The following is a 14,419-nucleotide window of genomic DNA, read 5'->3' as shown; positions in this document are numbered from 1 at the left end:
AACCCAGATTCACCCATCTATCAGGTTGAGTTCGGGCCAGCCCACCCAGGTTGCAGCCCTAGTTTTTGACGCCAATGATTACAAGGCTGATTAGTTTTCTTTGGTCTTGTAGACGTAGACACACTTGACATCTTATTATAATGATAGAAGGCAGACTAGCAGAGTAGAAGTAGTTCAACCCCAAAATTTGGATTTCAAAACTACCCACACCTTAACATTTACATGTTCTCTGCAAGTGAATGAGGTTTTAGATCAGAAGAATCCAAAAGAAAGCATGGTTTTTAAACTCGTCCGAGACCGAGACGTATCACCCGAGTTAACTCGGTATCAGAGCTGAACGAGACCAACTCACAAAGTGATTTTTTTGACCGAGTTTTACATCTTATGTATAAATTTTCGAGTTATCTCGTGAGACGTCTCAAACGTATCGGAAAACTCGTCCGAGACGACTCGGTATCGGAGCTGAACGAGACGAGACGCGATACCGAGTTTAAAAACCATGAAAGAAAGCGATAAATTTGTTGGGTGGGTGGTTTTAATTGAAAACTGCTATTACTACATCAACTTTTGCTAATGCCACCCTAAGGTGTTGGGTGAATTACCATTTCATGAGTTGAAAATGAGTTATTTACAATTCTGACTGATTGTTCATTTTAATTATCAAGACATGAATGATCAAGTTTTTGTTATAAAAAAAAAAAAATCCGAATAATAACGAATTCAACGATTTTGAGGTGCCTACTTCATAGGTTTAAAGTGATAATTTCGTGAGTAGTCACTTTAAACTTTCAAAATTGTCATTTTAAACCTGCAAAATAATCACTTTAAAAAACTCCAAATTTGTTATCATTCATGTTTTAATAATTAAAATGAATTCTTCAAAAGTTGATCACTTTTTCATAATTATCTTTGAGTGGTATGTAAATGAATTGGGGTGGCATTAACAACAGATGAGGTGGCAATAAACTCTCTCTCTCTCTCTCTCTCTACTTGGCCTTACATTGCAGCACCGCTTTATCTCATCCACACCCAATTGTCCTAGAATTGAAGTCAATTGGCTCGACCAAAAAAAGGTTCATGATCAACTTTAGTTGGTAGGAAATGTTGCCCAACGGCTAACACCTATTGGATCCCTCGATCTTAACTTTATATTCAAAGTCAAAGCCAATTAATAAATGGTGACTTAAGGCAATTCACAATAATACACAACTCAAGCCCAAATTGATCTATCTAGGGAGGGCTTATTTGAATCACCAACAACACTTCCTTCTTTTATTTCACACGCATCATCTCTTTTGAATTCTTGGGATTGTGGTACTTTGTTTTTCCTTTGAAAGCTTTTTTATTACGAATTTTTGGAATTCTAGGTCCTTTTGTCTTCTACAATTGAAAGAGACATGAAAAAAGTTTGGCACAATAATGACCTTTTCAATTTTTCTTTTGCAACATGTTGCATGTCATGTTAGGAGAGTATTTTGAATATTTCATCCCACGTGGAGAGTTAAAAAATTATTATTTTTTTACTCTCCATTAAGACATACTCTTGACGTGGCATGTGCTAGAATCATATATATATATATATATATATATATATTTTTTTTTTTTTTTTGAGATGCACAATTGTAAATATTTATGAAATATACAATTGTGTATCTGGAGAAAAATTTATGATTTCATTTCATGCCACGTCAGGGGATGTATGTCAGTGGGGGGGCGTTAGGCGATCACCACCAATCATTCAATCAAGCGATTTCGGAGCGCCACATAAGCATGTTAAGGATGTGACAATGTGGTAATTATTTCATCAACAAGGTCATATTGGTCATTTCGTTCGATCACCTCTCTCTATAATCTGCACATATACATTATTATATACCCCGTGTGTATGAACTTACCTGAATTGTTCATTTTTCAATCTCTCTTGAAATTCGAAAACTTGCGGTTTCAGTTTGTTCTTCTTCGAAATGGAGAAATCGAACAGAAGAACAGATGAAGCTCTTCCCGCCAATTCAAAGCTCTCTGATCTTAACTGTATTGATCTCTCCAGTCCAGATATTCAAAATTCTGTTTCATTACTAAAGCAGGTGCACTTGAATCTCTTCTTCTCCTCCTTCTCCTTGATCGATCCTTCAATTTTTCTATATATGAGGTTTTTCCCCCCTCAAAATTGGAGTGAATTAGGTAAGAAAGCTATAAAGAAGATAAAATAATATTGAATTTTTGTGATATTTCAATGTCTTTTTTTGATCGTTTTAATTCTTTTAGCGTTAGATTTTCGTTCTCCAGTTCTGCTTATCTTACTTAAGAGATTTTCTCTACAGTTGCCAATGGTTTGAGGGTGAAATTTTGGGTTTTTCGGTTATTTATTTATTTATTTTTTCCTACATATTGTTTCTTTTGTTTTTTGGTAGGTTACATTTTGTCCCTCTTTTTCTGTAATTTTTCATATTTTTTAGGGATATTTACGAAAAAGTGATCACCTTTGGCGAATTTAGGATTCCAGCTCACTGTTCATTTTAATTACCAAGACGTGAACGATAACGAAATAGTCACTTTAAAACCTCCGAATTCATTATCGTTTACGTTTTGGTAATTCAAATGAACAGTGGGCCGGAATTGTAAATTCTTCAAATTCAGCCCACGAAATGGTAATTCACCCTATTTTTTAAGTTCTGTAACTTAAAAAATATTAAAAATATTTATAAAAAAAATGTAGTTTTTTTTTCATATTTTATAAGTTTAATTTTCTTGGATATCTTGTCGTGCAGGCATGCTTGGATTCTGGTTTTTTCTATGTAATTAATCATGGAATCAGCCAGGAATTTATGGACCAAGTTTTCGCCAAAAGCAAGAGGTTTTTTGATCTATCATTAGATGAGAAAATGAAACTTCTCAGGAATGAGAAAAATCGCGGCTACACACCTGTTCTGGATGAACTTTTGGATCCTGAAAATCAAATTAATGGTTAGTTTTAGAACCAATTTCTTTCATTTATTACCTAAAGAACAATGATTTGAAAATTTAGGTTTAATAGAGCCTTGTTGAGCATTTTTTGTTCGGTGGTAGCTTTTTTTTTGGATATTGTGGCTATCGATGATTGTTTTGCTTGGCTTTCAATTATATGATACTGCACAGATATATTTTCATTTTAATTCACTCAATTGGTTTTCATTTCCATAGTGAATTTGTATTAAACCGAAGTACTGAACTAAAATTGTAATTCTCTCTTCCATCCTTAGGAGATTACAAGGAAGGATATTATATTGGCGTTGAGGTACCGGAAGATGATCCTGAATCACATAAACCATTTTATGGGCCAAATGTGTGGCCTTCTACAGGTATCTTAGTTAACCATCCTTACCCTTTTACCATGTACAAATAAAAGCAACCAAAAACTAAAAGAAACTAGTGGTGGTCAAAGACTTTAAGCTTTCAGTGGTGGCTCTAAATCAACAAATTTTATGTTTCCTTTCTGCATCAATTTCTTGCACTAATATCCAATCGGTGTATTCTTGAAATGCTATTGGGAACTTTGCATTAGCTTAGGAGATGTAACAACATGTGTATTTCCCTTTTTTTTTTGGTGTGCGGATATTTCTTTTTCTTTGACCTATTTTAGAAGAATGGGTACTGGTGATTGAAAAATTTAATTAACGTATTAAATTTTTTGTTGTCCTTCAGATCTGTTAACTGGATGGAGGGAGACTATGGAGAAATATCACCACGAGGCACTGTGAGTTTCTTTTAAAAAACATTATTTATCAAATAAATTCATGCTCTCTCTCTCTAATGTACATGTATGCTTGTTTTTCTAATGTATAAGTTTCCTCATTCCTGCATCTTTATGTGTAAGATGTGACAGCAGGTGCCTCGGATCATGGTACTTTATTTATTTATTTTTTTGGATCATGCTTCTGTTTTGTAGGAGAATGTGGTAGTGTAGTTGCCATTGTGGTGTTTATTTTGCTTGTGTTATTGGAGTCTCCAGGCCTGGTTGCTTCTTGAATAATCATCCAAAAAAAAAAAGGTTAGGGGGACTTCATTCCTAATTCAACCTCTACATTTGGGTACCATCCAAAACAAATTTTACCACACCCTTGCTGATGTCAACTTAGTCATACGGCTGTCCTTGATGAGGACATGCAGTCAATCTAGGTCATTGCTGGTTTGGTTTGAATCACCTTTGCCCTCTCTTTTCTGATCTTTATTTATTTTTTCTCATTTGGATTCAATTTGCTATGAGGGCACTAGGGCAAGACCTCATGGGGACGTTGGTGTCCTCTACAACTTTGCATTTTCAAAAAATGACATTTTTTTTCTTTAGTACAAAAAGGTTAGAGCACTTGGTACTTAGAGAATGATCATTTTATAAATATCAAAAACCCCAGTGGTATTTTGGTTCTTGTGTTTTTTGAAGAATGCAAATAAGATTTTTGATATTTACAAAAATACCATTGCACAATACTCAAATGTCCTTACTTTTTTGTACTAAGAGACAAGAAAGAAATGGCACTTTTGGAAATCCATTTTGTTTCGGTGTTTCAGTCATTTGAAAAATTGAAATGAAACAGAGACCTATCAATACATTCTGAACCATTCTGAATATCCAAGTGCATTCTAAAACAATCGTGTTAATTTTCAAAAATTAATTTTATCCAGATATAAATTTAGAAAAATGTGTTTTAAGTGATTAAATGAATTAAGTTTCACTTTTTATATACGTATATATATATATAGAAATATTTTGAAAAATTCCAAAACAAACATTACATACCTTAAAACAGTGTCATACACTCACAACATTTTTTTTATGTATAAATATAAAACACAACGTGCTTGTTTTGAGCATTTTTTTTAGCAAATGTATATATGACCTGTGCATGGCCTATGTTGGTATGTACTGGTGTGCATTGAATTGTATCACGAAACATATTGAAACATTCTGATACAAAAACTAAAGCATTCTGATACATTTTGAAATTTCAGAACAAATTGCAATGTTTTGTTTAGTATCTCGAAATGCCAAAATGCTTTGGCTGAAACATATGGAAATGGAACAGAGCTTGAACCATGGTCCTGTTAGTGTTTACATCTAATTGTTTCTGGTACAAACTCCCTGGGATGATGCAATGTCCAAAATGTACTTACTTTATTTGAACAATTTTAGTATATCTTAAAGGATTCTGTTCTCTTCATTGTTTTATGAGTTGTTATGTTCTTTTACCATTTTTTTTTTTTGTTTTTGAATTTTGCACCTCAGCTTCGGTTGTTTTTAGTTTCATTGGGCTTGAAACTTTATTGGAATGGCATAATGGGGTTTCACTTTTGAAGGATCTCTATTTTTTTACTTGGTTCATTAAGTCCATGTCTCACCCATCTTTTATTTTCATTCAGTAGGGTTGCAAGAGAAATTGCTAGGCTGATAGCTCTTTCACTTGACCTAGATGGTGATTTCTTTGCTAAGCCAGAGATGCTAGGCAAGCCTATTGCAACTTTGCGCCTACTGTACTATGATGGTATAATGCAAAGTACTGGTTATGGAATTCTTTTATAATGTTTCTTCTCTTTTGTGCTTGATATAACTTTATTGTGATGGGTGCTGTTTTTTTTTTCTTTAGGTCAAGTTTCTAATCCTGAGAAGGGAATATATGGAGCAGGTGCACATTCAGATTTTGGATTGATTACCCTCTTGGCAACAGATGACATCTTAGGACTTCAAGTATGATGAGAAGAATCCAGATAATGTTCATATTTACCATTATGTTTTGAATAACTAGAATATAGGGGTTGCCCCTTCTTTAATATTCTGCAGATCTGCAAGGATAGGGATGCTAAACCTCAGATATGGGAATATGTTGCGCCACTAAAAGGGTGAGCTTTTTTGAGAATCACATTTTGCGAACTTTCTAATTTCCATTTTCTCAAGTTCTTTTTAGATTATATTTTACTAGTTTTTCTTTCATTCTTCTTAAAGATTAGTTACCTCATTCATATTTATTGAATATCATTTTTCCCGTTAGAACGTAATATTTAAGTTCTGATATGCTTATCTTATAGTTAGATCCTACTACTAGTTTGACCAACATAAGCCATTGTTCAAAAACATGGAAACCTCATTCAAAACTTTATCAGGATCCAAGTATTGATTACTTGAGAATCTGTCTACTGACCAAAAAACTCAGGAGCCCTATTTTTCTGTCTGGTGTAAACTGATCCTGGATAGTTTTTTTTTTTTTTTTTTGTTTTTTTGAAAGTTCAACAGGGTTAAGGCAGACCCAGACCAGCTACAACCGAAGAAACGGGACACCACGGGCATCCTAAAATAAAATAGAGATAAGGTTGCTAGAGAGCAACTCACAATCTAACTCAGTACAACCCAAACTAACCTTGTAGGAAGCAAGTAAGTCGATAGCCTTGTTGGCCTCTCTGAAAACGTGGGAGAAGGAACCTTCGATGAACCTGTCAAGCAAATTCCTTATGGAAAGGACCACATGAAGGACACTCCAAGGGGGGCTCCAACTGTCCTTCAGGACTTGGATTGCTAGCAAAGAATCGGATTGGATCTGAATCTTAGAGCATCCTTTAGAGATGGCCAACTTGCTCCCATGAAGAATGCCCCAGAGCTCAGCTGCCAACACCTCTCCTTCATGGTTTCTAATAATGGCTCCAAAACCACCTCTTCTCGTAAAGGACAAACCATCAGAGTTAATAACCCAAACTCCATGATCTGGTTTAAGCCAAGAGCAAAACCTTCTCGGCTTATGGATAAAGCTAGCTTGAAGGCCCCAAGCATGAGTGAAAGCACAATTAAAGTCAGAGTTTTCAATGTTGTCTAGCAATCCCTCGAAATTGATCCAAATATCTCAACAATCTTGCGAATAATCAACTCCGGATTAAGGCATTTATTTAGATAGATTTTATTATCGCTCCTCCAAATGTGGTTAATAAACGCACATATAGCCACTTGCTTCACCCTTTGGATGCTCGACTCCCCCTTAAAATTTTCGGCAGCCCAACTATCGATAACTCTTCGAAACAAGCACCATTTAAGAATATCAGCCCATACCCATCTCGAAAAAAGGCATCCCCCAAATAGATGATTAATATCCTTATCATGCATTCTACACAGGCTACATTTAGCTTCATTGATGAGACCCCACTCCTTGAGCTTGATCAATGTATTGAGCCTCCCCTTGATCGCTAACCACACAATGAAGCTATGCCTAGGAATTTTGTTCTTGCTCCATACAATGTGGACCCAACTAGGAGAAGGTGAAGGGGCTATCGAGGACTTCATTGCTGAACTCACCAAAAATGTACGATCAGATCTGCCTTTCTAGACAACCTTGTCTGAGGAGCCCCACATAATGGGGACTTGGGGAAGGAGCTGGAGAATGTCGTGCAAAAGATCACCTCTACCACCTGGTAGCCTCCATTCACCATTTCTGATGATGGTTGAAACCTTCGCACTCGGTCCAACTCTAGAGTCATTGAGGAGCTCTACGGGGAAAGTAGCATTAAGAATCCCCAATGGGTGCCACGGATCATTCCATAACGAAGTAGACGAGCCATTCCCAATTAGATGGACTGTGTTACTCAAGGCTAATTGCCTAACCTTCAGGATCTTTCTCCAGCTCCATGAAGCCTCTCTCGGGATCTTCATCAACAAAAAATTATTTCCCTTAATTAAATGCTTGCTGACCCAATTCAGCCATAGAGAGCTCGCGTTCGAAGCAATCTTCCACTCAAATCAGGCAATGGCAGAAGAGTTCCAAGTGGAAATGCTCACCAAGCCCAACCCAATCCACCCATCTTGAAAGGCTTGCACACTTCATCCTAGCTAACAACTCTGTTACTACTTGGCTTATCTGGTCCAGACCATAGAAATTGAGCACACACCTTTCCACCTCCTTCACAGCCTTGGATGGGAGAACAAAACAGTTACAACAATACACTTTGATGCTTAGAAGGACTGATTTGACAAGTTCTAGTTTCCCGGCGTAGGAAAGGAACCTTCCCTTCCATAACAGAATTCTCTTGGACATCTTCTCTACAAGAGGGAGGCTAGCTCTGTGAGAATTTCGAAGATAGCAATGGGAGACCCAAGTACCTCACGAACAAGTTGCCTATCCTAACACCAAGGATGGCATCAACTTCATCAAGGAACACTCGGTCTTGGCCTACCATAAAGATAGAGCTTTTTCCAGATTGACCTCCAATCTAGTAAGGACAGAGAACTCTGCTAGCACTGCCTGAATCCTGAATGGCCAGGTTGTTAGAACGATTTCCTTTGGAGAAAATCAAGAGGTCATTGGCGAAGCAAATATGGGTGATATTCTTGCTCTTGCACCTAGGATGGAAAAGAAACAACCCTTCCTTCACCTTCTCTTGAAACAATGGATTTAAGGCCCCCATTATGAGAACAAAGAGGTAAGGGGACAGAGGGTCCCCTTGGTAATACCTCTCTTACCCTCAAACCAGCCAACAAAGGAGCCATTGAGTGAGATCGTGTAATTTAAACTCGAGATGTACTTGAAGATCCAATCTATGAACCTTTGGGGAAATTTGAATGCATTTAGACTTTCAACAATAGCTTCCCAGTCCACAGTGTCATAAGCCTTCCTCAGATCAACTTTGACAGCTTCTTTCGGGCTAGAATTCTTCCTATGGTAGTTTCTGACCAATTCATGAGTTAGGAGGATGTTGTCCGCAATGCTTCGGCCTTTGATGAAGGCTGATTGGTTCAAGCCTACCAACTTGTGCGTCACCTATCTGATTTTATTAGTAAGACTTTAGAAATAATCTTATAGATAACATACAATAGGAAATCAGTCTAAAGTCAATTAACCCTAAAGGCATGTCCACCTTAGGGATCAAAGATATAGCCGTGGTATTACACTCCTTGAGGAGGTTGCCACTCCTGAAAAAAATACTTAACAGCCTCCAGCAAATCAACTTTGATAATATCCCAGTCCTTCTGATAGAAGCACGCATTAAATCCATCAGGCCCCGAGGCTTTGAAAGGATCCATGCTGAAAAGAGCACTTTGAATTTCACTATCTTGGACTTCAGCTGAGAGAAAATCCTGGTCACCTCTGTCAAGTTGGTTGGCAAAAGAGAGGTTTTCCCAACTGCTAGGCGGGTTGAAGTGGTTGGTAGCCCCCAAGGAACTCTTAAAGTAACTGACCACTTCTTCCTCAAATTCGGTGAGAACCCTCCTATCCTTTCCAGAGATAGTCCCGATCAAATTCCTTGATCTCCTAGCTTTATGAGCATGGTGAAAGAAGGTATTGTTCTTGTCTCCCCGCTTAAGCCAGTTGACTCTAGACTTTTGTTGAAGTTCAGACTCTTGAATCCTTAGTGTTTGAGCATATCCTCTCGCTATCCTCCTTTCCTCGATAGCAATAGAGTTCAATCTAGGATTAGCCAAAGCAGTGAGTTGGACCAAGGCAAACCTACTACGAGCTTCCCTTGGGGCATAGTTATTGTTAAATCTTTCTCCGTATTCCAAGCTCTCAGTCTATCCTTGATAGCCTTGAGCTTCATAGTGAATCTGAACAAAGGATGACCCTGAGACCTCAAGGTCCAAGCCTCTCTAACCACATCAGAAAATTCCCTGTCTAAGGCCCAGTGGTTGAAGAATCTGAAAGGAGTTTTCCTTCCCAGGCAGTTAGAGCTCAAAGTAACAACACACTGGCTGTGATCTGAGAGACCACTCAGAAGAAATAACCCGTCAGCCTCATTGAAAGAGTCCACCCACTCAGAGTTCATCAGAATTCTATCGAGCTTGCACCAAATTCTCCCATATGATCAGTTAATTCTTTGCATATCACAATATCGCTTGTATGGGAAATTGGAATTAAAGTCTACTATCTAACCCATGGCCTAAACACTTATCATTGGGGCTCTTGGATGCCTGTTAAATACTTTGAGAAAATCTTTCTCACTTTAACTGTTTTACAAACATAAATAGTAAAAATTATTTTATTATATAAAATAATATTTCGAAAATTATTAGACTAAAAACCCCCGGAAGGATTTGGGTATTTAATAATCTCTTTCCCCAATCATGGATATTCCCCCACTTGCATGGGTAAGGATTCCTTGTTGGTAACTTTCCATTACTCAAGAAGATCACTGATTACCCTATATACACTCTTTCGTGGATCATCCATCTTTATCATGCACACTTATATTGAAGGCATAAAATCTCCCTTCCCCACCCTGTATGGATTCCTTATTGGTAACTTTCCATTACTCAAGACTATACTGTTTCTCTTTACTCTTCTGTTTGTACTAATTTAGAACTCACAGATGAAATAGAATAAAGTATTAAAAGAAGTGCAGAATACAAAATAGCACACTATTGATTATATGGTAATATAAATGTTAGCACCATATTAACATTTAATTTTATCTTTTAGAGCGTTAATAGTAAATCTTGGGGACATGTTGGAGCGTTGGAGCAATTGTATTTTCAGGTATTCCTAGCTCTCAGTCTCGTGATAACAATAGACTAAGTTGCAGTTTGTTCCAGTTGTGAATGAAGGATGCACCATTGCATTCATTATGTTTTTGTAAGACACTGGCCGATTTCTTTCAGCGTATATTCATTTTTAACTTAATTACTTTCTAAGTTCTAATAACCTGTACACAAATATTACTTGATCTTATTGCCCATGATTCAAAATTTGGTGCTGTTTTGGCAGTACATTCTGGTTTCATTTGTTATTCTCCTGACCAAAATGTTGCCCATGAAGTTTTTCCCAAATTTCTTTCTATATAATTTTCAATTTCGTATGGTTACTGTTGTCAATGTGAAGTGGTAGTTTTATGTATTTGAGTAGATTCCATGAAAAATGTGTTGGAGAGTTTAAATTGCTGTCATCGTCATCATTACTATGGCAAAATTTGTTATTTTATTGTGCATACCTTTGGGATATTCTATTGAAAATCCAGTAAGCTAGGGTTCATCTCATTTGTTTTCAGGTCCACGATGCACCGGGTTCTAGGGAGCAATCAAGGGCGATATTCTGTAAGATTCTTCACAAGCTTTAGGATATTTCTAATTGCAAGATTCTGTGAAGAGTTTAACATCGGATTCTTTAGGTGAAGGGCGTTTAGTTATACCATCTAGTAGGAGTTGATATTATTTGCTTTCTCCTAAATGAAAATTTTTTTACATGAACTTTCAACCTTGTTTGCTTGTGGAATCCATTAGATGGTAAGAACATTTGTTTTTCAACGTCCGTTAGCATCTGATACAGACTGGTAGTTATTGTTTGAGCAGAAAATAGTACACGTGGCACTAAATACACATATCTTGATGATTTATCCTAAAGTTTGACATGTATCTTGAGGGGGTGATTGACACACATCCCAATATTCATCTGGCACAGATCCCTAGGTGGTTAGATATTCCAAGACTAATCTAGCACATATCCCAAGGTGGATGTGTACACTTTTTACCAAGATGCCATGTGAGGTAAGATTAAATAGGAGTTGATCTTAATAGAGATTTTTTTTAATCCCTTAACTGATTAATGGGAAAACTGAGCCTTCATAAGCTCCTCAGGAAGGGACCCCACGAAGCAATGAATTCCTTGGGGTCACCCTCCAGGTCCGGTTGACCTTCGACTCAACCAGTTGAATGTAGGACTTTCCGAGGGTGGGATTAGTCTCACCCAAAGGGTGGGGATACCCATGATAAGCCAAAGAAAAAAAAACTGATTAATGGGAAAGCTATGATGTTCTTTAATTGATGGAGGCAGTTACATATTCGGGTGGGATTTGATTTTTGTTTCTTCTCTATTCAAGATACTTTCTAAGGGAAACAAGGCCTAAGGGCTATAGATTGGAAAGACTTGTAACATGTTTGGGGAATCTAGTGGAATGATTATTGAGTCTGGGGATGTAGTTGAGGGATTTGCAATGAACTGCGTTAACAAATCTTGTGTGTTGTTTCTCTTTTTTCATTTTCTATGTTTTATTTAGTGTGACCGTGTGGGTACGATCTTGTGTGCATCATGGGTGAAATATCTTGAAATCCATGGCACCTTGAAATTTGCTCCCACAGCTATGATCATATTGTTTTGTGGTGCCACTGATAACATCTTTAGAGATGTAAAAGCTAGGAGTTAGATGTCAGAAAATGGCTTCCAACTAACTGCAAATTCGGTGTTACTAATATAAGGATTGTTCCAATGTTTTGATAAACGACATGTGGCTTGGTAGAAATTATTAAGCATTTGGTAAGTCTACCAGATTGGGAGACTACAGATTTATCCATTTGGAACTTGGCTAAGCTAACTCAGATTAGTTGATATTTCAGAACTCAGTCCAGTCTCTAACGTTAGTCCACTCAGATTGGCTGATGATTTCTATCTCCCATCATGTGAATGAAATAAATAAGGCTGTTAACACTCTTTCCTCCTTTTGTACATCTTAATCGTCATTTTGTACTCTCCTTCTGGCATTTAGGGAGTATGTATTTCAGAAACTGATTCAGTTTAATATATCTGATCAAAGCTGCCCAACCCCAGCTCAGCAAACAAATATTATTATTATTTTTTTTTTATCAATACTAGTTAAGACTAAAGCATTGCTTCATTTTCAGGAGCTGCCTTCCACATTGCATTATGATTTTTGGCTACTTTATGCCCTTTTCTTTCTTTTTCTTTTATTCATTTTACTTAGCATACTTATGGTTTTTCATTATTTGTCTCCTATAAAAGAAAAATGAGATATCATGATTATTTATCTGGATTTCTTATCTTATTGGGACAGATTGCATTCTTTGTGGAGCCTAGTCATGATTGTGTTGTGGAGTGCTTGCCTTCTTGCACGTCGGAAACAAACCCTCCCAAGTAAGATCTACTACTTGCATGAATCTGAAATTTTGTTCGAATTTATTATTTCACAACTCCACTTGTGTGGTATTCCAATACCTAAAATTGCTGGTCCAAACCCGGATATACAAGGGTTATGTCAGATTGGTTGCTGATGTTAAAAACTTCACCACCTCCTAACATGAATCGTGTTTCCTTATTATGGTACTGCCATTCCATAATCTATCTCTCGATGAAAAATAGTACAAAACACATAACATGGGAAAGAAACTGTCCTTATATTTCTACCCCTTGCTTTTGTTGGTTCCACACCTTAAATAATTCTAATGGTGGACAACCTGTTTGAAGATCATTGGAACTTGGTTCTCTTCTTGAGGAAATAATTACTTGAATTGTTTACAGAAACAATCTCTTTGATCAATGGGATTGTTAGCAATCTTAGGTAGTTCTTCAGAGTGTCATACTAAATAATTTGTCTTAGTAAATCAGGACATACGACATTCCCTCACATTAAAGAATGACAAGGCTCTTTCTATGAGTGTAATTCTTAGAAAGGTATGATTCTAGTTTAACTAACCAATATAGGGGATAATTCTTCTAATTGGAAGGCCCATCAAAAGAGGCACGAATGTATGAGACTGTTCTAACTACATATTTTCAATGTTGTTTCCTTCGTTTCTTAACCAGAGGTATTCTAATTCTTTAGAGGAGATGTAAATCAACAATTGGAATTGTTTTATATCTAGAATAAATCAAAAGTTAAGTCCCTTGGTCAGTCAAATCAATGGTTGCTTAATTGACTTCAAGAGATTAATTGACCATTCCAATGTCTTCAAAATCTTTGACAATGTGTATTTTTGTGAGGTAGAGGTTTGAGATCTATCAGGGTGGCTTGTAAGTTGGGGTTTTAGTATATAAGTTCTCACTAGCTCTTGGGATCAGTTTCTGGGTTTGATACAAGAAGAGACAATTTTATTCATGTTTGATCTGAAAATTATCACATATGACCCTTATTATTTAAATGAAACCTTTATTAATTTTTTTTTATTTCTGTTATTTCTATTAGGTTCCCTCCTGTGAAGTGTGAAACTTACCTTAGCCAGCGATACAAGGACACACATGCCGACCTGAGCTCATACCAGTAATATAAAAATTTAGAGTTGAGATGAAAATATCTGTAATTATATGGTTGCAACTGCATCCTATTCCCAGGCCTATATATTTGTATGGCTACCAATCAAAATGTTAGAGAATAAGATGCATGAGATGCTCTGTATCTCATCACAAATGGAAGGTTGTGATGGAGGATATTCTAGAACATTTAGAATATATCAATTAGGGTATTCTAGAATATTATATTAGGTTAGTTTTCATACATCTTAGTTGATAGGGTTTATGTAATATTCATCCACGAATTTTCAATTAAATTCAGATTTCTTCACCAAAAGCTATGCGTCAATTGATTATTATTATCCGTAGAAAAAATAGTGATGAATATTTAAATAAAGAATTGGTCTCATTTCGTTGCCATGTATAGAGGGCTCAATCCCTGAATGATCTGTTTGCCCATT

General features: G+C 36.6%; 1 protein-coding gene across 6 annotated transcripts; it reads left to right on the top strand.

Moving 5' to 3' along the window:
- Positions 1–1,868: 1,868 nt before the first annotated feature.
- LOC147397186 (2-oxoglutarate (2OG) and Fe(II)-dependent oxygenase superfamily protein) lies at positions 1,869–14,295 on the top strand. 6 transcript variants are annotated; one of them, XR_015181186.1, is made up of 11 exons: positions 1,870–2,084; positions 2,769–2,964; positions 3,240–3,338; positions 3,682–3,733; positions 5,395–5,528; positions 5,619–5,719; positions 5,813–5,871; positions 10,436–10,481; positions 10,990–11,035; positions 12,787–12,866; positions 13,915–14,295. XR_015181186.1 is itself a non-coding variant. In XM_086452695.1 (11 exons), the coding sequence occupies exons 1-11, from the start codon at positions 1,965–1,967 to the stop codon at positions 13,991–13,993; spliced, it is 1,023 nt and encodes a 340-aa protein (XP_086308821.1). In that variant the 5' UTR covers positions 1,873–1,964; the 3' UTR covers positions 13,994–14,295. The 6 variants fall into 6 exon arrangements, 5 of the variants coding, with proteins under 5 accessions (XP_086308825.1, XP_086308821.1, XP_086308822.1 ...); XM_086452695.1 differs by having other exon boundaries at positions 1,873–2,084; positions 10,425–10,481; XM_086452696.1 differs by having other exon boundaries at positions 1,874–2,084; positions 5,395–5,516; positions 10,425–10,481.
- Positions 14,296–14,419: the final 124 nt, after the last annotated feature.

The sequence above is a fragment of the Akebia trifoliata genome, chromosome 8, assembly GCF_017979445.1.
Source record: "Akebia trifoliata isolate Shusen 1 chromosome 8, ASM1797944v1, whole genome shotgun sequence".
NCBI classification, from domain to species: Eukaryota; Viridiplantae; Streptophyta; class Magnoliopsida; order Ranunculales; family Lardizabalaceae; genus Akebia; species Akebia trifoliata.
Note: the sequence above shows the minus strand (reverse complement) of the source record. Positions and strands in the feature narration are given on the sequence as shown.